The sequence below is a fragment of the Alternaria metachromatica genome (genome assembly GCF_023757995.1).
Source record: "Alternaria metachromatica strain BMP 0045 chromosome Unknown scaffold_5, whole genome shotgun sequence".
NCBI classification, from domain to species: Eukaryota; Fungi; Ascomycota; class Dothideomycetes; order Pleosporales; family Pleosporaceae; genus Alternaria; species Alternaria metachromatica.
The window spans coordinates 650,518-676,849 of NW_026055496.1; the positions used below are offsets into that span (position 1 = coordinate 650,518).

At 52.2% G+C, this 26,332-nt stretch overlaps 6 protein-coding genes and 1 non-coding gene across 7 annotated transcripts; all 7 read right to left on the bottom strand.

Moving 5' to 3' along the window:
- Positions 1-1,401: 1,401 nt before the first annotated feature.
- On the bottom strand, positions 1,402-3,948 carry J4E83_003161 (uncharacterized protein; the record flags this gene model as incomplete). The annotated part of the gene is made up of 4 exons (XM_049330099.1): positions 1,402-1,512; positions 1,567-1,754; positions 1,804-2,896; positions 3,388-3,948. The coding sequence occupies 4 exons, from the start codon at positions 3,946-3,948 to the stop codon at positions 1,402-1,404; spliced, it is 1,953 nt and encodes a 650-aa protein (XP_049190595.1).
- A 3,900-nt stretch (positions 3,949-7,848) lies between these two features.
- Positions 7,849-9,579, bottom strand: J4E83_003162 (uncharacterized protein; the record flags this gene model as incomplete). Its single annotated transcript, XM_049330100.1, has 2 exons — positions 7,849-7,898; positions 8,343-9,579. The coding sequence occupies 2 exons, from the start codon at positions 9,577-9,579 to the stop codon at positions 7,849-7,851; spliced, it is 1,287 nt and encodes a 428-aa protein (XP_049190596.1).
- Positions 9,580-11,569: 1,990 nt separating this feature from the next.
- Positions 11,570-12,140, bottom strand: J4E83_003163 (uncharacterized protein; the record flags this gene model as incomplete). Its single annotated transcript, XM_049330101.1, has 2 exons — positions 11,570-12,034; positions 12,135-12,140. The coding sequence occupies 2 exons, from the start codon at positions 12,138-12,140 to the stop codon at positions 11,570-11,572; spliced, it is 471 nt and encodes a 156-aa protein (XP_049190597.1).
- A 2,652-nt stretch (positions 12,141-14,792) lies between these two features.
- J4E83_003164 lies at positions 14,793-14,883 on the bottom strand. Its single transcript has one exon. It is a non-coding gene; the product is annotated as a tRNA-Leu (tRNA).
- Positions 14,884-15,620: 737 nt separating this feature from the next.
- On the bottom strand, positions 15,621-16,236 carry J4E83_003165 (uncharacterized protein; the record flags this gene model as incomplete). The annotated part of the gene is made up of 2 exons (XM_049330102.1): positions 15,621-15,895; positions 16,002-16,236. 2 exons carry the CDS (start codon positions 16,234-16,236, stop codon positions 15,621-15,623), a joined length of 510 nt encoding a protein of 169 aa, XP_049190598.1.
- Positions 16,237-17,222: 986 nt separating this feature from the next.
- J4E83_003166 (uncharacterized protein) lies at positions 17,223-20,846 on the bottom strand (the record flags this gene model as incomplete). The annotated part of the gene is made up of 6 exons (XM_049330103.1): positions 17,223-17,371; positions 17,420-17,647; positions 17,696-17,953; positions 18,003-18,309; positions 18,363-20,101; positions 20,216-20,846. The coding sequence occupies 6 exons, from the start codon at positions 20,844-20,846 to the stop codon at positions 17,223-17,225; spliced, it is 3,312 nt and encodes a 1,103-aa protein (XP_049190599.1).
- A 4,018-nt stretch (positions 20,847-24,864) lies between these two features.
- On the bottom strand, positions 24,865-26,213 carry J4E83_003167 (uncharacterized protein; the record flags this gene model as incomplete). Its single annotated transcript, XM_049330104.1, has 3 exons — positions 24,865-25,137; positions 25,367-25,982; positions 26,140-26,213. 3 exons carry the CDS (start codon positions 26,211-26,213, stop codon positions 24,865-24,867), a joined length of 963 nt encoding a protein of 320 aa, XP_049190600.1.
- Positions 26,214-26,332: the final 119 nt, after the last annotated feature.

The window sequence follows — 26,332 nt, forward strand, 5'->3', positions numbered from 1 at the left end:
CACCCCTTGAACCTTATCACCGCATGAACACCCCATCTCACGTACACCTTCCGTTCATTCGACTTTCGGGGCTTTCGCCGAAAGCGAATTCCGACAACGACTCTCGGCACCGAGCTCCGATGCGTAGCCTTGCCCTCCGCCAAACAGCTTCCCCGGTCTTCCTCCGCACCAACCACGGACCCCGGAGCACATTGCCTGCGCCAGCAACGCACCACATCTTCGGTGATCTCCATCGATGTCACCAGCCTACCAGCAAAGCCCACAGAAGTAGCTTTCGGAGTTAACTGCAGAGACCCCTGGCATTTTCGCTGATCAACATGATTCGCGAAGTCCGGTCAAGTCCTGCGTCCTGACTTCTGACAGATGCTGAGGCAGGGTATGTCCGGTCGTGCTGCTGCGAAGGTAACTGCGATGTTGGATCAGAGGGGGTAGCGCTAGGGGATGCTAAAGAGTTTGGGCCCAGACTTGCAAAGGCGTGGTCGATGTTTTCACGAGGGTGGTGCACATGTTTATGTAATGCGGAAGCTGAGGTAAGGCGGCCGTGCAGTCCAACAATGCAGGCATGCCATGACTTGCGACTATTGAGCCCATTAGTTGCGTTGACGTCGTTACCAGCAATAAGACAAAGTGTGTAGTATCGTTATGAGTTCTTCTATAGCATGAGGGTATCATCGGAAACCTCCTATTAGGGTGCGCTAGGGTTCAGTCGCATCGCATCGTCCGTCCGATGCGAATCAAGTGCCTTCGTCTGTCGTACGGGTGCCTTCCCCACATCCAACATCATGGTCACCCTTCCTCAACCTAAACTGACAAAACACTCGGCGAGAGAACCGTGGCTATGTCGACCCAATCATCCTCATTGAGACTCTCGCTTGTCGGAAAGTGTAAAAGTTACGGGAATAACAGCCGGAATACAGCCGCGCGTGGTTACCTCAGATGAGTGATCTGGGTAACCTACTGCGAATTTCGGTCTTAAACTTTCGTATCGGTTGGGGAAAAGAAGAAAAAGAGATCAGCTTCCAGCTTCAGTTGTTGGAAACGTTTCGTGACGAGTGCTCGCAGATCGCCATCCCGCTATGACCGCCTAGGTGAAGAAAGAAAAGAAATGACAACAAAGGTAAACAGAAGGTCGAGTAGGTCTAAGGAAAGAGGAACAGTTCCACAAACGACCACCCGATGCTAATGTTTTGGCCCGGAACCCCAAAAACGCCGCAGTCTATGACTCGATGCAATGGAGTAGGAGAAGAGGTCGATGAGCCGAAAGAAAAATGCACCAAGAAAGTGATGCCAGCTATCCAACTAAGGCGATTAGGCCTGAGATGGTTCAGCACTCGCATATCGTCGTCGTTTTATCTTGCGGAGAGATTCAGAATCGGTCGTGAAGGTGGCGCGATATTCATTCTATGATCGGGTGGCAGTGGGCGAAGCGACGTAGGCAGATGCTGCGGCGGCATCAAGACCACGGAGCTGAGGGCCGTACTTGGCATGCTTGACGAATTTGGGCACAGAGTCCTGTGGTGAGGTTAGCAACCCATCACAATCACAAATGTGGAAGTTAGCACGTACGCTAGACATCAGCTTGAAGATAGACTGCTGAGCCTTTTCGAATAAGGAGGCGACTTCGTTAAGACTCTGCAACATGGCTGCATCGTCGCCAACGGCACGAGTCATGCGAGTAGCCAGCTGTGTGCGAAGACTGTGGTCGATGTTGAGCTCATTCGGAGAGCCGGGAGCCAAGAAAGCATTGTACAGACCTGAGGTTGATTAGAGATTGTCTGTAAATTGGACCGTGTTCAGTCTTACCGTATGCGGCAGCAAGTGTCTCCCGGATTGTTTCGACCTTGTTATCACCCTTGTCGTTGATAGCGTCCCGATATTGCTTGTTGAACTGTTGAACCTCAAGATAGAAAGAGAGGTTCTCCTCGCACATGGTTTCCTTGAGGAACTCGCGGTACAATAGACGCCATGAAGGGTTACGGATGATGACGTTGGTACGGTTGCTGTTGGAATCGCGGGCAACGCCATCTCTTGACTTGACTGCTACATCTCCGCCTGATGGAACTTCCTCGAGGAGCCAGCCGGCGACACGCTCGCCGTGATTGGTGATATAGTAGTGTACCTGCTTTGACGGTTGGAACTGGTGTTCTGAGTTGCGAGGGTCGACTGGGGCAATAAGTTTGAGCTGCAAGAATAGCGAGCCGACCTCGATAGCTTCACGGGGGTCAACCATGGTTGAGCAGTCCATCAACCACTGTGCGGCGTTGCGTCCGTTGAAGGTGTACTCAAACTGGCGCTGAGAAGTGGGTCGGTGTTTGACAAGCTTGACCCCGACATCACACTTTGAAAACTCATGTATCGAGTCAGAATCTGACTGGGTCTCATTGGCAGTGGTACCGATAAAGCGGCGAAAGATGATCTCAACCGTCTGTTCATCATGATGAAGCTTGTCGGTCTCAGTGTTGCGCTCGAGAACAACCAGTTGTCTCGGGTTCCTGTTAGACTCAATGACAGCCTTGACGTGGGCTGAAGCGATGCCGTTGCGGGTACAAAAGCGCTCCAGAATGTGAATGCCCTTGGGCGTGAGTTGCCAGACCGAGCTCTTGTTCATGAAATCTGTCTTGCCTTCTACCGACTCAACAAATTTAGCCTCAAGAAACTTCTGGCAAACGGAGCGAGCCATCTCCTTGGCCATTGAGAAGGTGGTCGTAGTGGTCGTCGTGACGACACGTGATGAGTCCTTGGGGTCTGGCATGCGGTTGGACTGAGAGAATTTGAGGGATCCAAGGTTGGTAATTGCTTCATCCGAAGTGAAGGTGAAGTCGATCATCCTAAAGCGAACGCGGTGTGCTGTGAGGGGAAGCGAAACCATAAGCGTCGAGAAGAGGTCCTTGAAGTCCTGAATTGATGTGTTAGCAACATTCTTGCCCATGCTCAGAATTTGGTACTGCTATAGCAGCGGCTGCGGGAAGTTCCAAGGCACAACGCAGGTGTCAGATTGCGGGCGCATTCCGAGCACGCGGCATTCCCGGTCGAAATTCAAATCGGTCCGAAAAAGCACGCAGTAAATCCAATACTACAACAGACCTCCGCCAATCCATAGACATGTGGATATCTCGGGAGTATGAGATATTGCTCGTCGCAGCTGATCGCTCAGTGGTTCTGCGCAAGCTTCAAAAAGGTGGCCCCTTTGCTCTTTGGTGGCTTTTGGAAGTGGATCATAGTGGTTACTGTGACCAACTTCCGAAGCTTTCCCCAGGTGGTCGCTGTTGTCTCGTAGGAATAGTACCTACTAGGAAATCCGGCTCCATGGGAGGTGACGGAGGTAACGAAATTATGGGCTGGGCCGATCTCGGCGGATTCAAAAAGTTGCTGGATGGTTGTACTCACCCTTGTAAAAGGCCGCTCATCGTCCGTCATGCGGAGTAACCGCGAACTTGTTTGATGCATCTTGTCGGGCTTGCCTGCTCTCGGCCTGTCTGGCAATCGGTGTGTGTTTTCCGCCTCTTCAGCTATGACGTCGCCGTCGTCGTGGGGGCTGGCGGGCTCGCGTGCGGGAGAAAGATCGGGCCCACGCGCAAGAGACTGCGAGGAGCGTGGTGCACCTGTAGCGTAAAAGGGCGATTCGGCAGGGCTCTTTGTGGTGGAAGGCGTCCTGCTCAATTCGCGGCTGCCTTTGCGGAGGAGAGGGAAGCGGGAGAGGGTGTAGCGTCTCGCGTGGTTGATAGCACGGGAGGAAGGTGGGGGCGGGCTGTTCTTGCTCGCTGAAGAAGTCGCGGAAAGTGCGTCTGAGCCGGCGGAGGCAGGTGCGATAGGCAGTCGGTCTGGGTCGTGGTGGTGGTGGTGGTCGGGTCGGGGGTGGAGGGGCTCGCTGGTGGGAGGGCTCAGGCTGTCAGGCACAGAGGAGACAGACGCAGTCAAGGGGAGAAGAGATGTCGTCTGGAAGGGCATGCCGAGCAGAAGATGGTCGCGGAGAATCAAATCGCGGACCTCACTGAAGGGCAATGTGTGGGTACCCTAGCTGGGATTGGCCTTCACAGTCTGGGGGTCCGTGACCACTGAGTCTTCTGCCGCTTGAACAGCCCTCACACCGCCCTCCTAAGACAGCTAAGATGGCCTAGCATGGCGCCGAATTAGCCCTGGAGCTGGGCCATGACAAAGGCACTAACCGCAGCGGCCTCCTAGTCGCATACGAGACACATGGCGGCATGCACGGCCACCAACGCATGGGAATAAAGTATTTGGCCAAGGGCTTCCACGAGGCATCCCTGCCCTCTGCCGCCCCCTGTCTACGGTGAGACGCTGCCGACGACTAGGTCTCTGAGCGCCGCACGCCGACAAAGGGGACCGCCCGCGACCACGCCATGGGCCCGCCGGAAGAGGCTCGCTGCGACGACCTGGACGTCTTCAGCACGCGGCGAGCAGCTGCATGCACTCTGTCGTGGGCGACGATGGCGCCGCCTGCCCCCATCTCAGTCAGCCACCACGCGAGACAAGGCGCTCAAAGGGGACGACGTTGCTGCATGTCCGCGTCTGCACGCAAGACCGGTACGGCCAGTGATACGCGCATCCTGTTGTGCCTCTGTGCTCTGTTGAGAGAGGCTGCTGCCCCTTCCACAAACCTGTCCCAGAGCACCGACCTGTGTCACCAAGCCGCCCCAGGCAGCAAAGCGCCGTTGCGCAGACACAGCAGCCTCTTACATACCAGCGACACCCAGGTTTCGCATCTGCACCGCCGTTTGCTCACCTCCTGGGACCCGTTTTCGCGTAACGTTCTGGTGGCGACCGCTGCCACGAACTGGTCGTACTGTGCCACGGCCATGTGGAACACGTCGCCGTTACTGAGAGGCCCGGAGGTTTGCTGCTGAGGCCACCAAAACGTGGAATGCACGTTGCACCCTTGCCTGGCACCATGTCCGCTGTGGTCAGCATGCCTGCGTTCCTCGACATGCAGGAGGTGCTGCATTGGTCGGGCGCACTCAAATCGCTGACGGCATCTTTGTCAAATCTCGCGACGCTGCGCTGCGAGCAACCATGTCCGCGCGTCATCATGTGTAAAGAGGCTCGGCAGATCTGCATCTCGTCTACAGTCGATCGATGCCTGACTGTGAGGGCCGGTCATGCCTGCGGAGATTGTCGTGTTTCTCAGCCTGGAGAGTGGTAAATGTGCCGCACTTTCCACGTGTGCAACCCCACCTCAGCGACAGCGAATCGTTGCCCGTCCATGCGAGACATCGCCCTCCTTGGCTGTGGCCCGCATTACTGCCACAGTTCCGCCATGCTGGACCCTTCAAGCCTCAAGCCTCCGGTGTGCCCAATCTGCCCATCGTTGTCGCTTTCGGCATTGCTCCGACTTAACTCCCACGAGTCGTAGCCTCTTTACACCTGCGCTGCTGCAGATCCCTCTACGTTGATTGCACGGTAAGCAGAGTATAGCCGACATCTCCAGGCCAAGCAGCGATACGCTCACCATACGGTCCGCCACAATCTCCTCCGGAATAGTCCCGCTCACGATGCCCAGCTGCCCGGCGTGATGCAGCACGTGCTACAAGTCAAAGAAAAAAAAGCATCCACCCGTGCGTTTCAGACTGGCGGTGGGCGCGGACCTAATTTGGAGCCACGCGATGATGACACAGGGACGAAAATGCATTCTTCGCTCGCATCGTAGCGTTCTCCCGGAGCTCTAGGGCGGTTGGCAAAGGGTCCTTCCCGTTCAACCACATTCCGTGGCGAGCGCAGACGCCGCTAGCGGATGAGTAGAGGTTCATTCTCGCCAAGCTCAGCGAAAACGACGATGCAAGTGTATTGATCATCCCAGCGAAGGCTTCGGATCATCAGAATCGACCGTCGTCTCTTTAGCCCCCGGCGCCTCTGTGATTGCGAAGCGATGCCGGTGCAGCATCCTCCGCCGCCAAAGATCCCGACTTGCCGCATGCAAATGCCGTTACCCTGGCAAACATCAGACCATACTGCTGATCTGGGGTCAATTTTTTTTCGAAGGGTTTTAGAATTTTCGAAGCTTGCCCGCTCTAGCCGCGAGAGAATTATCGTTAGGTTATCGTCGCAAGAATCCCATGGTCGCTCTACAGGGCGAAGATCTTCGGCGCTTACGGCATCCTCAGAGCGCGACGACTCATGCAGGCTTTCGTCAAGATAATGCCGTGGTGCCAGGGGTATCAACACGTGGCAACCGATTCCTTTTGCCTACAGTAGCGGCCGCTGGCGTGAACGATGCAATATTGTGTAACACCGAGGCATCTGCCCACGCACTTCCGCTTGTAGATGCCCAGACGTCCACGCGCTGCGACGAACCTCTAGATGTCGTCTTTAGGCACTACTTCCGGCTCGCGTGGATGACAGTGCAGCACACAACCATTACCCGCGTATTAAATGAGGTTCGATAGAGCGCGGTCAGCGTGGCTTTCGAAACGCAGTCCCTGACACGCATCTCATTTGCAGCCTGTTTCAACAGGGGCTGCACATTGCCATGTGCCACGCCGATATTGAGCGTATCCCCCTCACTTTGTGACTTCTGAATACCTTATCTCCACCCATATTGCCTCCGATTATTGGACTTGATATTTTCCTCGACGCATATGGTTTCCTAGGTGGGGCTAGCAGCGCACTCTGCTCGGTGTAGAAATGTCGGTGAGGCGGCGAGCGTCGGTAGACGATAAGATGGAAGAGGGTCGCGATGGGCTTCTTCGATCGTGACGGGTCACGAGCTGCTCTGGATCTTCAGGCGTTTGTGGAGACAGGACTAGACCTCGGGTCCTTCGACAAGGTGCGAACCGAAGGCGTGATAGTGCTGACTAGTGTCTTCGTGGATGGCGGGTATCGTCAACTATAGTAGGTTGAGGCATCCCGCGGCGAGCGTCGAGAGCGAATCTCGACCCTGGTGGCTTGTGGCATCGGAAGATTTTACACGAGGATCTGTAGCCACGCGACAATGGCGCTCCTCAACGACAGTCGCTGTGGGATGAGACCGTAAGAGTGAGGAAGTCTGTTGTTTCTGACTCGAGTCGGCGACTGCGTGGAGCGTATTCGGTTGCCTGTCGCCGAAGGACCCATTCCGCCCTCGGCCTTCAATCTCAACGATGCTGTCTTGGGTAGCCTTCGTCTCGAGGAGGGATGTGCATAGTAAGAGAAGGGTCTCGCAAGGTAATGTTTACTGGCGTTTCTGCGGCTCGGGTGATGCGCGCGGCGATCAGGCCCAGTTCCGGCATCCAGGTCGAGCTTCTGGGCTTCGCGGTCTAATCTCTCTGCTATTGCGAAACGAGTAAGCGGTACTGGCAGTCCCTTACCTGCTGCTTGGCCTTCCTCCTCTGATGTACGATACGGGAGAGGGCCTTCTGCGGTGTCTCCTTCTGCCGAATGTACCACCGGTGACGGCTAATGCGGTTACCGAAAAGAGAGCGGCAGTCACAATATACCAGAGGACGAAGGAAATCGTTCATGACGTAATGTGGTTCAGTGGGAGGGTGGTTGTATCTGCAGTTGGGCAAAGGCGGCAGGTGAGGAAGGAGCTTGAGGGTTGTATCAAGGCCCTGACAACATGCACACCCACCAAAAGCCGATGTGCTCACATTGCGTCTATTGGCACGGAGAACACGACTACATGTCGATTAATCTGGTATCAACACTATGAAGCGGTCGCAAGAGAGTATAACTACCGACGATCGATGAGGAGATGTCATACAAGACGATCGTCTGAATTACAGAGTGCTCCTACAACTACAACTTCAGCAAGATGATGCTCTCACATTACTTTTAGATCACCTAGCAATCCTGCCCGAATCGTGAGGGGCCAAATAGAATCAACATCCTCTCCAAACCAACCATTGCGAACAATTACATGTGCGAATAAGGGTGGCCATAGCCGTCAAACAGTATAGTAGGGCCTATTGACGTCAGTACTCAGCTGTATTCAGAGTATACTGTGTGTCACTTACAATGCTGATACATGCTTGGTGAGTACGGGGCGCCAGCATGTCCATAAACGCCAGTGAGTTGACTGTTTTGGACAGGTTGGCGAAACCCAAACGATGTATGCGGCGGTGGAGGAGGCACGGCTGCCTGGTAGCCATGTTGTTGTGGCAATGACTGGTATCCCACGTTGCCATGTTGGGTTTGTGGAACTCCGTTGCGGAAGGGGTTTGTCGGCCCTACAAATAGCGACCGTGAAGTCGTCTGGAAATTGAAGCGCGCTCCTACGAATGAGCTATAACCACGAAGTATAGCCATCGACTGGGATTGAATGACTACCGGCGGCCAGCACCAGGTCTTGCACATGTCGAAAGTGCTTGTACTGGGAGCTGGGTATACCTCAACATAAGACGACTCACGCATCTCCGGGGAATCAGACTCGACCAACATGATTGGTGTGCCATCATGTCCCCATTTTGGGTACTTGCAGATTTCCAAACACAGATGACGAGGTTTTCCAGTAGTGCGCCGTGATGTTGGGTTGAAGTGAGGGTTGTCGCTAAATTCTTTGACGCGCAGATAGCGGAGGTAAGGGTACTGGTTTTCCACTATGAGGACAGGGGCGCCAAGAGTCGATGATTGCGGATTATTCAACAACATGACGACCGTTCCAGGCTGCAATAAACTCATGTCTCGTGGAAGCGGCTTGTAGAGGAAACGATTCTGGCGTGCCTCAAGTTGCTGTACGCGCCTCCACAGCTTCCACAAATCAACCGTATCGATACGAACATCAATCGCCCAATCATTCAAGTTCTCACACTCGATGTAGAAGCGCTGTTCAAGGTTCATCCATGTCTCGGTCTGCATGGGGAGTGAGCCGTTCGCCAGTCTTAATGTGTAGACACCTTCATCTGCTGTACTATTGCCCATGCGTAGGCACATTGCCATTTCTCCAATGGCAGCTGGTGGAGATTTAGTAAGAGCATAGAAGTACGCGAAGTCATGATCTACATCAGTGACAAGTACTGGATGTTTGAAGAAGCCTTCTTGCTGTTTCTGCATGTGAATGACTGAGGCAGGAAAGTAACCACCATCAGGGATGAAGTAAACCTTACCAACAACGGGTGTGCTGGTAATGGGATTGTGAGTCCATCGAAGGGGCGGGGTCCTGTCCTGGACAGGGTTAAAGGAAGACACAGAAGATCCTATAGTGGAGAAAGGCCTCTGACTTGTCCCATCGGGAGACATAACATGTCGTCGCTGTGGCGGTGAGTGGTACGTTGGAGCTGCATGTTCCATCGTGTTCTTGGTCAACGCACTCGAGTTTGAGTGCATCGCTTCCGTCGCTGTAGAAAACTCCGTTTCCAGAATTGGTACCAGGGGTGCCTCCACACTGAGCGGCAGCTTTGGTATGCGCTTCGTGAGCTCATCGGAGACGGCGGGCTCGTGACTGCGTTGTTCCAATCCTAGCTCTTGGGTCGGCTCGTTCAGTCTGTACACCATGGTGTCGTGCTCTGTTCCATTCAAGGTGTTCGACGGACTATTGGAAGTTCTCCCCTTGTCCACGCTGAGGAGTGCGCCTGCTTCATGCTCAGTCACATTGCAAACTCGGTCGACAGGGCTGTTCACGATACCAGAATACTGATCAGCTCCCATATTGTTTTGAACCTGCTTCTCTTGACTTGCGATGGTAGTGTGTAATAATCGGCGGGGGTAAATACCGTCGAGTTCGTATCCGCCAGAGAAAGAGTGCGTGGTATGATCGTAAGCGTATGAAGCACGTTCAAGGTTCGGTCGAGAAGCAGATGGCTCGTGTGGTCGCTCGTGTGACTGGATGACTATGTGCGTAGAGTCAAGACCTGAAAACAAGTCTTCGGTATCTCCTTCCATCGACTCGTCAGCGGTCGGGCCAGAAGAATTTCGCAGTCGAAACTGTACGCCGATTGTAGGTGGTGAGCGTTGACTCTATGATACAGGGAGAGAAGAGAGTGCGAGAGCTATGTAGCAGCTCAAATCTGGGCGTGCACGTGCTCAGAGCAGAAGGTAGGGATAATGTGACCAAGGCGCGGTGAATGTCGGGTGTAAGGTGGTTTGAATAGGGCGTGCTAACGGGCTGAAGGGCGCTGTGGTTGCGGAAGTATGGTAGCAGATACAGGAAGATCCAGCGCCCAAGTTACTTCGGATAGCGTGTATCGAAGAGAAAGAGACCCTGCGCGGTTGTTAGAACGATATGATGGGACTGCTGCAAAAGGGGGTCGCACGAGGTTTCAGCGAGGCCAGACCTGGAAGCGAACAAGAGTTGGGTGTGAGCAAAGTAGTGGACGAGGAACTTGCTAGGAGTTGAAGAGTGCATGCACTTTTGGAATGCGCTTTTGAGAGTACTCCGGGTGCTTTAGTAATGAATGGCTTGTGCGTAAGGATATACCAAGAGGCCCAGAGAGAGGCGGCCAAGGCACGCAAGTGAACGTCATAGAACTACCAGCTCTATAGCTCTTGTATTTTCTGATGTCATCTCGCCACTACCTTCGCTGTCATGTTTGTATTCACTGGTACAATGTCCATGAACGGATGAAAGGGAGGCTTTTCGTAGGCCATCAGTCGACCCCCTTCGTGGCTAGTGGTATAGTCGCCATGGATATGATAAGGTGGGAGTGACAGAAGAAAACATCAAAAGGAAGAGCATCGCAACAGCGATACAGAGCGTAGGTAGTGAGAGATCATTTGGTGTGGTGGAAACTGTCCCCTTGAGCGACTGGCGAGAAAGAAAAGGTGTGTGCGGTCTCTGTAACGAGGGATAACAATATTAGACCGAGAACGAGTGAGTATATTGTAGTTTGAGATCGAAATAATATGTCGTCAGTAGCCGTCGCCTTTGTCGGTTGCGCTACACAAGATACTACCTGAGTATGGGTCATAACTGAGCTCAGCATGAGGACGCACCGTAGATACGGTTGCGTGTACGGCTGAGATGATCAGAAGACTAGGCGACCTCAGAAACGTGTTTGCATCAACAATGAGCGAAGTTCAGGTCGATGTTGTGTGTGTACGCGCTAGTGTGACCGCGCAACCTTAGTTAGTGCGGGATGACGTAGCTACGTCCCTCACAAATTTCGCACACAACACATCCATCCCCGACACATTTATTATCCGATATTCGTGATCACGAAGCGAGCACGAAGCGAGCATGCAGAGATCTAACAAATGAGACATTAATTATTATAGTACTACAGCGGCGCAAGCAGACGTTATAAACTCCAAGGATCCAACCGCGTCCGCACCATCCTTCGATCACCCAGCTACAATCGCCCGGTAGAAGACTACATGAGACTGTGACTCGTCGTTCTGCCAGCACATGATGCAGCCTGGAGGTCGTCGATGCGTCCCTCGGATCCGTACGACTTCGCAAGGCGTACCGGGAAGACGACAACCCTTTCGGGATTCGGACCTTGACGCTGGGATGAGTGCCGGGGACCTTCAGGCATAAGCCATCGGTGGCGTTCGGCATTGTCGATATAAGGGTGCTGGGGACCTTCAGGCGTAAGCCATCGGTGGCGATCAGCATTGTCGAGAGAAAGGAGCCGGGGACCTTCAGGCATGAGCCATCGGTGGCGTTCGGCATTGTCGGAAGAGGAATTTAGGTGTCGGATCATGCGCTCTTGATATATGAGACTGACCCGGCGTCAAGCCTCCGCAGTGGATCCTTTCCAAAGGCCTCGAGATACTCGTATTCTACCTGGAAGCGAGAATTGGGCGAGAGGTTGACGTAGCTCCGTCTCTTCAACGCATCGAAACCTGGAGCCATTTTGGCTACCGGGTTGATCGTGGAGTTAACCATATCTTGATGGTTCTCAACCATCATAAAGAACTTTCTTTGATATCTTCGATCGCCCTGTCTCTTCTCCTCAACTGTGTGGCCGTTGAAGGTGGTAAGCAGCCGGAAACTGACGATCATGGTGCCCTTTCGTCTCTCCTTACCCAGGACGACTATAGGGTGATTTTCAAAGCCGCTCTGGTTTACGTGACTCCTAATGATGGAGGAGTCTGGGATCGTCTTTGGGGTCAGGTAGACGATATCCCCTTCCATCAGCTCATCAGGTGGTGGTAGTCCTGCCTGATTGCGGATGGGTCGAGGTGGTGACCCCGTCCTCCAGTTGGACGAAGAGGAAGAGGATTCTGATGATGATCGGCTTCGCGAATCATCTGATGGCGACCGCCATGATGGCGTAGTGGGGCGTGTGGTGGGAGGAGAAGGGGAAGTCGGAGGAGAGGTCCTGTTTGGTTGCCTCCAATCTTGCAAGAATCTGGATTCCTGCCTTTTGGCGCCGGCAGTGTGTGTCTTCATAATCATGATGACGGTGGTGTGATGGGAAATGATGAGTTGTGGTGAGGGAGTACTGCGGCCTTCAAACGACAGTGGAATGATGGGTAATGATGGTAAAGATCAGGAAGCTTTTGGTATTTGGGATGGCTCGATCGGATGATGATGATACGAAAGAGAAAGAGAGAGGAGAGGGAACAACCTTTTAAAAGAGGGAGTCCCCGAAAGTTTGGAAAGAAAGAGATGGTACTGCTTTGCAATACCAGAGGGCTCCCATGTTACCTCCATGAACGAAACTTCCTACTCCACTACGATACGATTGGAGACCCAACGACATGGAGGAAAAATATGCTGGGCACGCGCATAAGTGAGGCCAATTGAGGGCACGCCTTCTTTCAAAACACCGAGATGAAAATACCTCAAGTTTGACACTGGTCAGAACTCATTGTTGGACTTGTGGTTGACGAGACGCACCAGCGTAGAGCCTATCACAGCTGAACTGATTACGGCACAACAGTAGGGTACGGAAAGGTAGCTATGTATAGCAGTCAGGAGGACATTTCCGCACCTATCAACAGTGGAACGGAGCCAGCTTCACGGACAGGATAAGCAGATGGTTGCATCGCTGACAAGTCACCACACAGATTTCCTGGAAGCCGAGACCTGCGAGACGCACTTAATGTGCAGGAGCCGCTCCGCGAGCGGATTTGTAACCCAGTGCCTGCCATAACCACCGGAACACGACTTCCGAGAGAACTCTATCGAGGAAGAGAAGGAGCGAGATGAAATCACGAAGAAGGCAAAGAGTCACGACACTCTGGGATGCGTGAACGGCGGACCTCGAGATAGGCAAATTTGCACAACCAAACTTGCCAGCAGCCATTATGAATCACAGCACCACTGGAAGGAGGTCCTGGCGTCGAGCTGAATATCCTTCGTACCCTACCAGCTCGTCGCAACATTTCAAGAAAGCGGGTTCACGTGTCATGATCGAACCGCAGGGGCACGGGACTACAGCACGAAAAACCTACAGACCTATCGAATTCGTTTATGAGCTAGTTGATGGAACCGTGGTCGTCTATTGTATGACGATGGGGGTTATCAAGATGCTAGAGCGGATTGATACGCGAACGCACAACTCGAATATACTACATCTGATAACGGTGGCTGTGCGAGGAAGGCACTAGCGGTTCGTTGTATGGATACCCAATGGACGTTAGTTCTACCAAAGGCATCTTTACTCGCGCGCAGCCAATTGCACCTCCCCCAATTATTAAGCCAATGTTTACGGTGAGCTGGGTGCCAGCGCTAAGCGGAACGGCGCAAACGCGATTTCCCTGCTACAGACTTCCGCGATTCCCTCTCCAGGATAAAAAAGTAAGAGATACTACTGCGCGAGAGGTATGCATTTGATGGGGTTTTTCTACCAGGGGACAACACATCTTAAGACACTACATTGGGTCTCTCGAAGAGACAGGAGCTGATTCGAGTGCAGTAATATGCGCGTGCAGTTGCGTTCGCACTCGTGATTCAACCTCACTAGACCAGAAGCACGGCCACCAACAAACCTCTAAGCACCGACGATGGAACGTCTACCGAGCCTGGAGGTTCAATAAAGCAACATTGGCAGATTCATACGCCAGCAACGCGGCGGGCCTTCTGCCAGCCTTGATTTCGGCGGGCTTGTATGGGTGCGCATGATGCGGGCATGATTTTGCCGTGAGCGAGATAATACACCCACTCGAAATTCGACGCGAATGTGCGGCTGAATGCTCTGAACTACACCCTCACCTGTCAGGATGTCAGAATATCGGTCTACATCACAACGCATATTATGCATCCTACAGGCACGAAAACGGGTCGAGCGCGCTGGAGTTGAGAGAAGCGAGCGGGATTGCCTATATTCCAGGCTTCCCGGAGCGTAGGGCACCTGCAGTATTAGAGCTGATTAACGCGTGGAAGGCGCTACAGGACTGGAAAGATGCACATGAAGAAATCGAAGTGGTTGTTTGGTGGGAACACGGAATGTTCTATTATGAGTGTGTCTATTAGTGGTGTAGCAGAATATTATGTACTCTCTGCAAACGCGTACGAACGTTACTCGATTGCCTATTGCTCCGTGTCTTTGATTACACATCTGCTGTTCTCTTCTATACTCCACTATGCTTGGAGCTGCCGATCTGTACATGTAGCTTTCTAAACATAAAGTCATTCTTTACTGTATATCTAGCGTATTCCTAACATGTAATTCGAGGATTGACCGCACGCTTCTAAACATGTGCTGAGTGGGGTAGTCACTATTGATCAAAGTCAACGTAGCACATGCGGAAGGGCTAATCAGCCCTGTAGAGCGCACGCAGAAACGCAAAACCATTCATCATTCTGTAGTCTACTGAATCACAGGGAAGTCCTACGGCTCGCATGTTACGAGCAATTCACCAAAAAAGCATCGGCTCCTTACCGGCTCGTGATATTCCATGGTGTCCAAAAGAGCAAAAAGAGAGAATGTTGACAGAAGTGGGATCTATTCTGCTGTTAGTGACTGTCACAGCGTCTTAATTGTTGGGGAACGTACTCGAACCCACGCAGATTGCTCTACTAGCACCTGAAGCTAGCGCCTTAGACCGCTCGGCCATTCTGCCGGAAAGATACGGGTTGTATCTGATGTATGACTAAGCCGAAAAAATGACGGTTTATACCAGCAGCAAAAATGATCCATGTAGCGAGTTGAGGTATGAATAATTAGAGTCTCCAGCAGCATCCTGCTTGAGATGAGGTTCCATGGCGCAAGATATGACTCAAAGGAAGGTGGGGGGTTGAGGCGGGGCACGTAGCCGGCGGTTCACAGATCTACTTTGTCTGTTTAGTACCCACAGCAGAAAGCGGCTTCGTGAAACCTGGAAGCATGAACTCGGTAGCAATGCGCGCATTGTCTGGGTCCCAACATACGACCATGCAGTTAGGTAATGTCTATTGTTGGAGAAAGTGGTGGAAATTGTTTGTGGTGGCCGTATAACCGCGCCCCCCGGGTATCGGGCATCGTTCGCGGTGGTCTAGAATCGCTACTGAGTTCAATACTTCCGGGTAAAATTGCAGTGGGAGAATAGCCCCAGGTAGATTGTTGTTGTGGCTTGCTAGGTAGAGCGAGTTTGTTTTCATCCTTTAATGTCGGAACTTTGGTAAGATTCGAAGCATCGCATGCTGCATATGCACTAAGCAGAAGTAACGCACAAGGAAAGTGACTTTGAGTAGCACGATGTGCAACATTCTTCCGGTTTATGCAATTACGCCTCTATTCCATTTTCGATACACAGCCCAGTGTTCCCATCTATTCCATATCTGCACACTATCTCCCTCGCAAGATGTATCATTCTCCCATCTACAAAGCAGCGACCATCAGACCAGCAACAACAGCGGCAAGGCCGAATTCGACCTTGCCAGCAGCACCGGTGGCCTCGGGAAGACCGCCAGAGCCAGTCGCGCTGCCGGAGGGCTTGGGTCCTCCAGTGGCAGCGGGGACAGTGCCGTTGCTGCTTCCTTGTCCGCTCGAGCCGGTAGGGTACATGGAGACGAGGGTAGAGCCAGAGGTGCCGGTGGGCTTGTGGGATGAACCGGTAGCGGTCTTTGAGCCGGAGGCAGAGGAGATGGCGGTTGCTATTGCATGTCCTGTCAGCATGCGATCATGGAAAGTAGAGTTTGCTGTGCTCGATCTTCTCGTCCGGCGTGTAACAGCGCATCCGCTTCTAAAGGCTGTACTTACAAACATCAACATCCACGTCGTTGCAAATGTCCGCAATCGCCTCCATGGCAGCCTCGGCGTCGTTGCCGCAAAGCTCCGCAACCTTTGAGCTCAGGTCCTTGGACTTGCAGACAGCCTTGATGTCGGACGGGTCCTCGTACTGGTTGACAGCGCCGAGGAGGCAGCCAGGGGGGCTAGCCATAGCGAACTGAGCGAGCGCGAAGAAGGTCGCGGCGAAAACGGTACGTCCGAGCATAGTTGCGGTTGAAGTGGGAGTGTTGGTTGGTTGAAAAGGTGAACGGAGAGGTGGTAGAAACGGCGACTTTGTATTAACGATAGTGTAGTCTAAAGAGTGACTGTAAGAGACCGGTTCTAAAAGAATGACTGTACAACGGAGACTGTTGATGAAGAGAGAAAGAAGAGCAGAGCGGCTCTATGAGTCTCGACCTGATCCCCAAGGCAAGGGGCTCGGCACACGCGGACGCTTGCCAAGCTTAGCGACGCTTGCCCCAGAGGGGGTGCGCTAAAACGCTAGTCAGGAACAGCAAGAATAGAAACACGTGCGTGATTGGACGGGTTCCTGCATCTTGTGGCAGTGCTAGGAACGTGGTACGCGTTGTTTCGAATCGCGTGGGCGATAACAGAGTTTGGAGGGATAAGGACTTTCTAGGGGATGACTTTTGTTCAGCATTCCATGCTGTAGTAAACTTTGTCCATTAGTTGGATTCTTTCTTCCACTCCTCATGTTATGCTTAATGCAATAATATACAAAAGAATCTCGCCGCTTCCTAGCCATTTGGTGCCAAAACATCTTGCATGTGGCAGGCAAGAACCAATAGAATATGCCAATCTGGGGCGAGAGGGCAGGAAACGCATTACAAAGGTATACTCGCATAAAGACCAAATGCTTCTTTTGCGCCGCCCAGTATACAGCCGAGAGAATACGCACTGGAATCCAAATCGATCCGCGCAAAAAGCATTTCCAAACCACCCCATGTAATGCAAGATGGTTTCGGAGATGACATTCTATCCTTCCATCAGATATCCAATCTGAGAAACAAGCACCGGCCAGCGGACTATCGAGGTCCACTCGCAATGCCGTGGTGCGCCGAAAACTCCGTCGCTAGGTATGTTACATGTAGTACAATGATGAGACGGAAAGATATGGGGTTGTGACGAAGGAGGGAGAGGCATGGAGGTCGGGTTCGTCGTTATAGAGAGCGTAATGTTTTGATGTAGAGATCATGAGGTATGGATTTGTGGCGGGCTGTTGCCGTTAGGCCCGAGCATGGATGGAATGGGCTTGCGGCGGGCTTTGCCTTGAGGGACGCGTGGCACGCCTTGGATGACACGCGGTTCTTTCATGAGTGTGGGATCAAGCTTCGCGGGGACTGCGAACCTGTTAGCAGTGTCTGGCTGAGGGAGTGTAGATGACATACTTCGGCTGATCACAGAGCGATAGTCACCCGGGAAGCGAGAATTCGGTGGAGTCGCAGACGCAGTGCGCCAAAGATGGTCCGTTGTGTCGGACAAGAAGTCGACCTTGGACTTGTAAAAGAACGAGGATTTTCCGCGGTTTCGCTTTGCCAGGATGACTTCATCAAAAAGTTTGATGGTGGGATCATCTGCAGACTTGCTCTCGCGCTCATGGATGAATTCGTTGAAAGCTACTGTAGGTTAGTATGTGGTGCAAAAACTGTAGTAGCAATACTGACCTTGTGTCTGCTGCAGCGTTTCGATATACTGCACGTTTTCGGCTGGCAGGCTCTTCACAAATTCATCCATCTTGAATTGGTAGGTCATACCAGACTTCTTGCGCTCGCCACTAGCCGGTACAAGATAGCGTCTGTACGTGTAGAACAGGCTAGCGAAGCATCGTACAAACGATGCGCGCACCTGATCAGGTCGAAATGCTGTGGGGCAGACAATGCAGATCAAGTCGACGCACCTACCATGGGCGTATGTGCTACATCCTACACATTGTTAGAAAAGTAAGTTGCACTAAGCGGATCTGAAACTCACCGGTGCAACGATACAACCCGTCATCCGACTTTTCCTCGCATATTGAACACATGGCTTTGTCCTCATTCGGTCTCCACTGCAAGCAATGACCTTCTTGCCATTGTGTTGTTGCAGTGTTGCGCACCTGGTGCGTAGCCATACCGGGCATGATAGTGGATGCAGCCAAAGTCGACTGAGCATACACTGATGGCGCATACGAGGACCCCGCCTTGTATTCATGGCTCAGGGATGATGTCGATGCGCTCGGTGCATGGCCAAGGAACGGCTGAGAGGGGCGCCGGATTTGAGGGACACGTTCGAAACCAAACTAGCCACATTAGTCAATGAGCTATCACAGTGTACAGAGTAGAGCAAACTTACCGATGAACTTCGCCGACTTGAGGTCTCGAAGTGAGCGGAGCGTTTCTCACGCAGATTGGCCTGGAGAGCGTAACCAGAATCGCTACGCGAGATGGGAGTACTGGGCATGGGTGGGAAGACGGTCGATACAGGAGAAACCTTGGGCGAAGGCGGAGATTGGTATGTCTTTATGGTAGTCGCTGTGGAAGGACGGTCGTTTCCGCGACTGGACGCACTTGACTGTAAGAAGGCGTTGTAGATTAGAGGTCTGGAGCTTGGTGATCCGACCATTGTCCCAAAAGACGTCGAGTTCAGCCCGACGTAGTTCTGGACAGTCGAGGGATGTGCTCTGTACGAGAATACCCCAGGATTCTCGGAGGCGAAAGTGTCGTATGGGAAGGCTTCTACCGCATAAGCAGGGGGGCCAGTAGGTACACCGTAGCGCATATGATGCGGTGCAGATTGTTGAAGGAGAGACATAAGTTTCCGTCGCTGTTGGCGTGGTAGTGGTGGCGGTGGTGGACCGTTCGAGACTATTGAATCAGCATCCAGGTCGACGAGCACATAGTCGTCGTCGGGGTAATCGGCGGGCTCGTAACGACGCTCGATTCCTACGATGTATGGGCATGGCGCTTCTATCGTCTGCACCAGACGAGCAGGCAAGACTGGAATGAAGACACCAGCCCACTGGAAGGGATACAGCAGGTTCGTTATCGCCATACTGGCCAGATGCAGCATAGCCGTGTGTGAGGAGAGGAGAATGATCCTAGCTTCCGAGAGCACATACTCGAATAGCGTAATGATGTTGGGGATGGACATGCATCGGAACAGGGCATAGATGTCGATGTTTCGGGATCCAGGCAGCTCATTGACTGCCTCTTTGCGGGCGTACATGCGAAGCTCACGGACTGCTAGTTCAACCTGCGTGATGGAGGTAATCGGACTAAGAGCCTCTGCACACAGATTGACTACGTACCGCTCGAGCGGCTGCCACATGCCAACTCGCGGTGAGCTGGCGGGGACTCGCAGGATTGCGCCAGTAGTCATGGGAACAACGACGGCCTTCAGCCACTCTTTCCAGAAAGGCGTCAAACTCGCATCTCGACCCATTACACCGTAAGCACGGGGGATCCAGAGTCCGGTCTCGCCATCAGTCAGTCCCTCAATCTTGGAGGCGGCACCGTGCCTTACGGGACGAAGTAAGTCTGTCATGAGTTGAATCTTCTCTTCAACGGCTCCGATCTGGTCGTCCAAGTCGTCACGCTCTTCCGAGTCAGGGGCCACGGACGGAAGCTTAGTCAGTAGTTGCGATAGTTTTGCGCGCTCCAATGCCAGGCGCTCGCCCAAACTGCTTGCCAGCTCGCGCTCCTCTGGATTCATGTGCAAGTTTCGCCATTCCTCACATTGGCGCTCGAGGCCCTCTGCAGCGGTGGCGTTCAACGGTAGCCAGACGATGATAGTGATGCCGTAAAGTTTGGAGCCATCTCCATTCGTCATGGCGAAACCATGCCATTGGCTCTTTGGGCGCTCGTCAGATGAGACAACACTAACATCATTAGGAAATGCAAACATGGGCACGTAGTCGGGAAAGGGATTGCGCCTCTTGAGTTCCTCGACCATGTTTCGTGGCGGGTAACGATCTAGGAGAACAGGCTCGTAGCGGCGCAGCAGAGGGTGCATGTCCGGCTCCGGGTTGAAGGGCTGCGGTGCCGGTATGACGGAATTGTACCCGGACATGCGCTTCGACGTTCGGATTGAGGCTGCATGCACGTCAGTATGCGTCGATCAAAAAGTAAATAACCCATGTCAAAGCCAGAGGCCAGGGCCCTGCCCTGCACAGATCCTGGTCGGACATAGTGTGGAATGCAACTTACATTGTCTTGCGGTCGACGACTGGCGCTTCAGACTGCTCTGCATTGTGGAGATGCGCCGTCGAATGCTGCCAACGCCGGACCTGAGATTGCCGACGCCATCGTCATTGTTAGCTTGTGACACGCGCTGTGGCCTGGGTCGCGGCCTCGTGGGGGTGGAGCGGGCCTGTTGCGCAACACCAGCAGTAAACTGAATTTCCTCGAGAAAGGTATCACGCTCGGACGCGAACTTGCGCAGTGCAATGTCAAAGTCCTGGTCGCTGAGGCCGGAGCCGCCAAGCTGTACGCCCTTGATGGTGGCGCTGCTCCGATTGCTCGCAGTCTGCTTGGGATCTGGGCCAATGATGGTGCAATTGGACTGGCGGTTCTCGCTGAACCGATTCGCAGAGCGCCGGCGCGTGGAGTCGCCGTTGGAGAGGCCATCCTGGGAGGTTGGGCGGATCGAATCGGTCTCGAGGGCGCGGTCCTCTTCAATGGTCTCATCGACCGGGGGCTGGGCAAGCGGGGAGGTGACTATGCCATTGCTCTGGGTGCGCTCGTCGTAGACCTGCGACGACTCGATGCCGGAGATGAAGAAATAGTCGGCGAGCGGGGTGGACGACTGCTCGGCGGTGGACGAGGGAGCGGGCGCCATGTTAGATGGTGGGCATAGGATATCCAAAAAGATGGGCGATTAAAGAGCGTCGTGGGGTTGCGCGGTCACGGCGTGTGGGACGTCGAGTCGCCTTGTACTCTAGGTCATTGGAGACTGGGGGTCCGCAGCAACGGGTGGTGGTGAGGCTTATGCACGGGAAGGGCAGAGCGAGTGCGACGGTGACTGAGGGCGCGGTTGCACGGGGGCGGGTGGGCGGCGCTGCGTGTAGACAGTGGACGGCAGACAGTAGATGGTAGACAGCGAGGTTGCTCTGGCGTGTCGCGACGGCGGTTTGCGGGCGAAAAGAGTGAATGGGGAGAGGGTTGGCGGAGAAGGGTTCAGTGCGCTGCGCTCGGTCACAGGCCAATTCATAGGGACAGACTCCGGCCTGTTCGAGCAGCTAACCCACAAGCACTCTTATCGCTGGCGGAAGACAGTCTAGCGCTTAACCGCTCCCGCGCTGAGCATTCGACTGCCCCTCGGCCTGGACCGGACTGCTGCACTCTCTTGCAGTGCAGCCTGTCAGCGCTGCCGGCCGCGAGGCGACGCGCGCCTGTCCATGCAAGGCACCCGCGCGCAGCACCTTCATCTGCCCGCAGAGTTTGGCGTAGACACAGCGTCCCACGGTACGCCCTCCATCGCCCAGCGTGGCCGTGTCGCTCCACTCGACGCACAGGCGTCTCCGCCCGTCGCTGTGCCGTCGTCCTATGTCGCGCTGCTAGACCCTGCACGCCGTTTAAGGGAAAAATCCGACACATTGCCACCTAACGCTAGTAGACGCTAGCAGCGCACAGGCTACAACACTAATCTTTTACACAATTACAGCTATAATACTTACCTAAAACTACCTACAACTTACCTATCTCTACTAAAATATATAATTCTAACACGCGTAAATGCCTTGCTAACGCAATCTAAATCGCTCTATTAAATCTTATCTTTCTACGCTAAAAAGAGCTTAATTCTACGCTATTTATAACACTTATAGCGAGCAGAGCGTCTACAGTATTGTAGTAAGCTTCTATATCTACTTTAACACTGCCTACGCATAGCTTTGCAATTGCAAGCGTTATAGTAAGCTTATAGACTATTATAGTAACCTTAAAAAGTATAAATAAGTAATAAGAGAGATAAGGTAGAGCCTAGAATCTCTACTTTTAGATAAGTAGCTTAATTAGATTGTTTAAGCTCTAAAATCTTAATAGTAATAGCGTCTAGAGACTTAAGCTGCCTATATTAGTGTCTTTATATACTAGAAGACTATTTAATAAGCTCTATAATATTACTGCTATACCTAGAAGTATAAGGTAGTAAGGTAGACTTAGATTATACTCTTGCAGTAGAAACAGCGTTGCAATTACGCTAACTAGCTTTGTAGGCTACCTATAGAAGGCTTCTAGAATAGTATTATGTTTACTAACAAAGCTTATATAGCTTTTAACAACTTCTTAGATAAATAAATTCTTTAAGTAATTAGTAAGCGCTACTTAGAGAAAAACCTTATTACTAACTTAATTTAAGAATACAGAGTTGTTTATATAGCTACTTAGGTTAATTACTATAGCTATACTACTAATCTAACGTTCTATAATAATAAATTTAATAATATTAAAGTAAAGAAGTATTCTCTAAAGCCTTGTCGCCGGCCTATATATAGAAATAAGAAGAAATATAATAAATAAGTAAGGTAATAGAAAGCTAAGAAGAAGAAGAATTCTATTATTAGTTAGCTAGGTAACAGTATAACAGTAGCGTATTATACTAAGAAGATTCTTCTAGCTTATAGAGACGCTATGCTTAATCTAAACCTTAAAAGTAATACTGTTTAGACTTACATTTACTCTAATAATTGCTATAACTAGTTCTTTATTAAGAATAATAATTCTAGCTATAGTATATAGAATTCTAATAGTCTTCTTACTATCTATAAGCTTTAAAACAGCATAAATTAGCTTTTATATCTAGCTAATTTACTTAATCTTAACTCTATTAAGAGTATATAGAACATTATTAAGAAACGCACTAGAAGACACCTATATAAGATTAATAGCCTTATAGAGCTTAAGAAGTATCTATAGAGTAAATAAGATTGTATTAACGCTGCCTATATAAGATCTTAGATTAAGAAAATGCCTAATTGCATTACCTAGGTGTAGCACTACCTAGAATCTTAAATAAAAACGCGTTTATAGTAACAGCAATAATTACTACTTTAAAATTTAAGCCTATATAGAGATTATAGTATATATAGAAAGCTTTAATAATAAGATTACACTATCTACATTGCTCTACAATGTTAAATCTATTAATTTTAGGTAGGAAATAAGGCTTCTTAGCATACTCTACTAATGTAGCGATGTGTCGGATTTTTCTCTTAAACGGCGTGCCTGTCTTCGGAAAGCACGACCAGGGGGCGCCGCTTGGTTTGGGAAGGCACGGCCTGAGCCCAGCCTGCTTTGGGCGAAGACGGATTGGCCGCGCTGCATTGCGCGTTCAGGGGTCGTCGACGGCCTTCACCAACACGACGGTTATTGCGCCCACAGCCATGGTGGTGTGCGTGCAATTTGCATGTGTTTCACCTTCAGCGTACAGCACGCATACACGGTATTAACTCTGCGGTACGAATAGGGGCCTGCCTGTCGTGTCCCGGACGCGACCCCATACTCTGCGCAGTGCTTGCACATCTTCAACCTCCCGAGACAAAGAAAATAGACCGCCCCACGCTGACCTGCAAACTGCCGCCCACTCTCCACCCCGTCCAGCATTATCTATGCACCGAACCTGTCATATGTCAGGCCAATGCCACAGCATACTGTACCTCTGGCTGCACATACATGCACACAGGTACCTGCGGTACGCTCTAGCCAGCCCGCCGTCGTATGCTCTGACCACCATCTAAACCGTTGTCGTTTCAACTCTGCTTGCCTAACTGTACAAAACGGTGCACATCGGTTCCACCAGGACATGTCACCGTAGCTATGTTGTCTTCGGTGTTGGAGCTGCATACGCCCGCCCAGACACGCATGTAGCATATAGCCATGTCGATCCGCGGTCGGCTGCCGATTTCGACACACAAGCTCCTCAAACGGTTACTGCTTGTGCTCTCCCATGTAATCTGACAGCTGCAGCCACCTCAAAATACTTCGTCTGTGCTGCTCAATACATACGAGCTCTACTTTCCATCACTCGGCGTCTGCGTATCTTGCATTCCTGGGGCCGACGATCAAACATCTCACGCTCTCGTATTTGACCGAGATAAAATGACTCCCCACGATCGCCCAACCCTCGAGTAGTTCGTCAGACTGTCATGACATGTTCCCGTGTCTGTCGCCTATTCATCTGCGCCATTAAGCCGGAATCATGGGGCTCCTTGCTCCTTCTGCCGCGCTTCACCAACTTTGCCGTTGTTTCCACCAATTTCTTCGGGTTCCCTCAGAGCTGACTGCGCTGTTGTTCGGTCTGCTGGGCGCACTAGTGGTCAATGCCGTAAGACTAGACGTGCTTTTTGAGGAGAATTGTTCGCGTGGCTCCAGCTGCATCCAATGCCTTGATTGTCCAAGTCGATCTTGCTTTTGCGTTCGCTCCACACGTCGATCGTCCAAGAGATCCTCCTCCGCATTCCGGCTGTCTGTGTTGGACTTACCCATTGACTGTGTGACAGCGTTCTGAGCATGTTCGGCATTACCAATTTCCATCGAAATCTCCGCAACCCCACGCATCCATACATGGACCTCGATATAGCCGGTGGTAGACAGAGGTACAGTCATACGCGAGTAAATATAGTCAAGAGGTTGCTTTTCAATCTTCGGCGACGAAGTTCGGGCTACTCGATTCATGTTGACACAGCGCACGGAGCAGGTTCCGAATGACTTCAATCAACGCAAACCTACCGTGGTAGATCGACAATGCAAGACCAAGCGCTTGGAACTGCAGGTACGGGCGTCAGAACTTTCGGTCGGAGATATACAAACCGTACCGACGTTAGAGCGCGACGCAAAGTCTATTGGACAAGACACGCTCAGCGCCGAGCCGTAAGCCATCCGGTGCTGAGAGAGCCCCTGTCGCCCAATGCACTCCGCCACTGGATAGCAAGCTGACCCAGCACTCTTTTGTTGTCTTCCGTCATGGAACCTGCCATCTCTTCGTCCTTGTCGCTAGGCCCATGTTCGAGAAGGAACGCGACTTGCACCACATCCCGTGGGCTCAATATCGGCGCATTGATACCTGAGGCTTGCATATCCCAATTAAGCGACGTAGATCTGAGGGGTGGTTTCGGGTTTACATTGACTGCCTGTTTGGAGTCAGTCGTGGTTCAATGCCTACTAGGGGCAGGGCTGTGGTGGTAGGCTATCTGAAGCAGCGAAATAGCGCCGGATCTACAAGACTGCCGGATCGGACTCTGCGATCGAGCTAGTGATGGAGCCGAAATCCTCAACGTAAAGGAGCCGCTCTGACTCGTTGTTTGGAGTAAATGATAGTACCAACACATGAATCGTGAGACTTAGAACGCGTCGACGTACCTCTAAACAGACTGCAGCTTCGCCCATGTTCTCTAGTTGTGCCTCCAGGAGGTATCGAGAAGATCCACTCTTCTGCCCAATCTCTCCAGCTTTGGTGCGCACACTCAATAACTGTTGAGCCACGAACTGGTACAATTTGCGAAAAGTTCGTACTCTCCCGCTCGCTGCCCTTCCTTCTCCTAATGCTGTCTCTGTATACGTGACAGTCACTGCCAACACATGGTTGCCCTCTTCCTTGAGCTCAAATCGTAGGATACGTTGTAATGATTCCGCTGGTCCCGGGGACACGTTCTCTGCTTCTTCTTGTAAACCAGACAGATCTAGGGGCGACCCTGCGGGATTTGACGGTGTCTGCATATCGCCCTGTATCCTCACACCACTAATCGCCTTTGTGTTGTCGGATGGATCGAGCTCATTGTTCGCGCATAAAGTGCAGGAGAAGGTCTCGCCGACGTAGGCGCTACCAAACGCCTCAGGAAGGTTTAACACGGGACTGAGGACGAACTGGTCTTTTGTGTCGTTGGGTGTGGGGTACGCGAGCGACGCCTTGGGCGATATGCCTAGGTCTTTGGAGTTCGGGAGAGGGTGCTGCACCGCGAGAGATGGACGAGACAATCTGGAAACGACGTCAATACGCTGAGTCCCCAGTTTATTGGCATGTCCATGGCACATGCATAGATAGACAAGTCAGGTGGGCGGTCATGAGATGATGCGACGATCAGCTTTGCGACAGGACGCTGTGCGGAAGCAGCATAGAGGACGTGCCAACATACCGCAGGACCTTTAGGCTGACGGAGTGTGCCGTCTTGAGGGAATCTCCCATTGCTTGCCCTCGTTGCTGGGCCATCGTGCTGGCAGTCGTGTTGCGAGGACCTGTGACGAAAGCGGCCAGCCATGAGCGAAGCTTGAGTGGGGCGCAACCCTCACCTGGGCAGGGTCCAAGCCTTCGGACCGCGGACTTAGCGC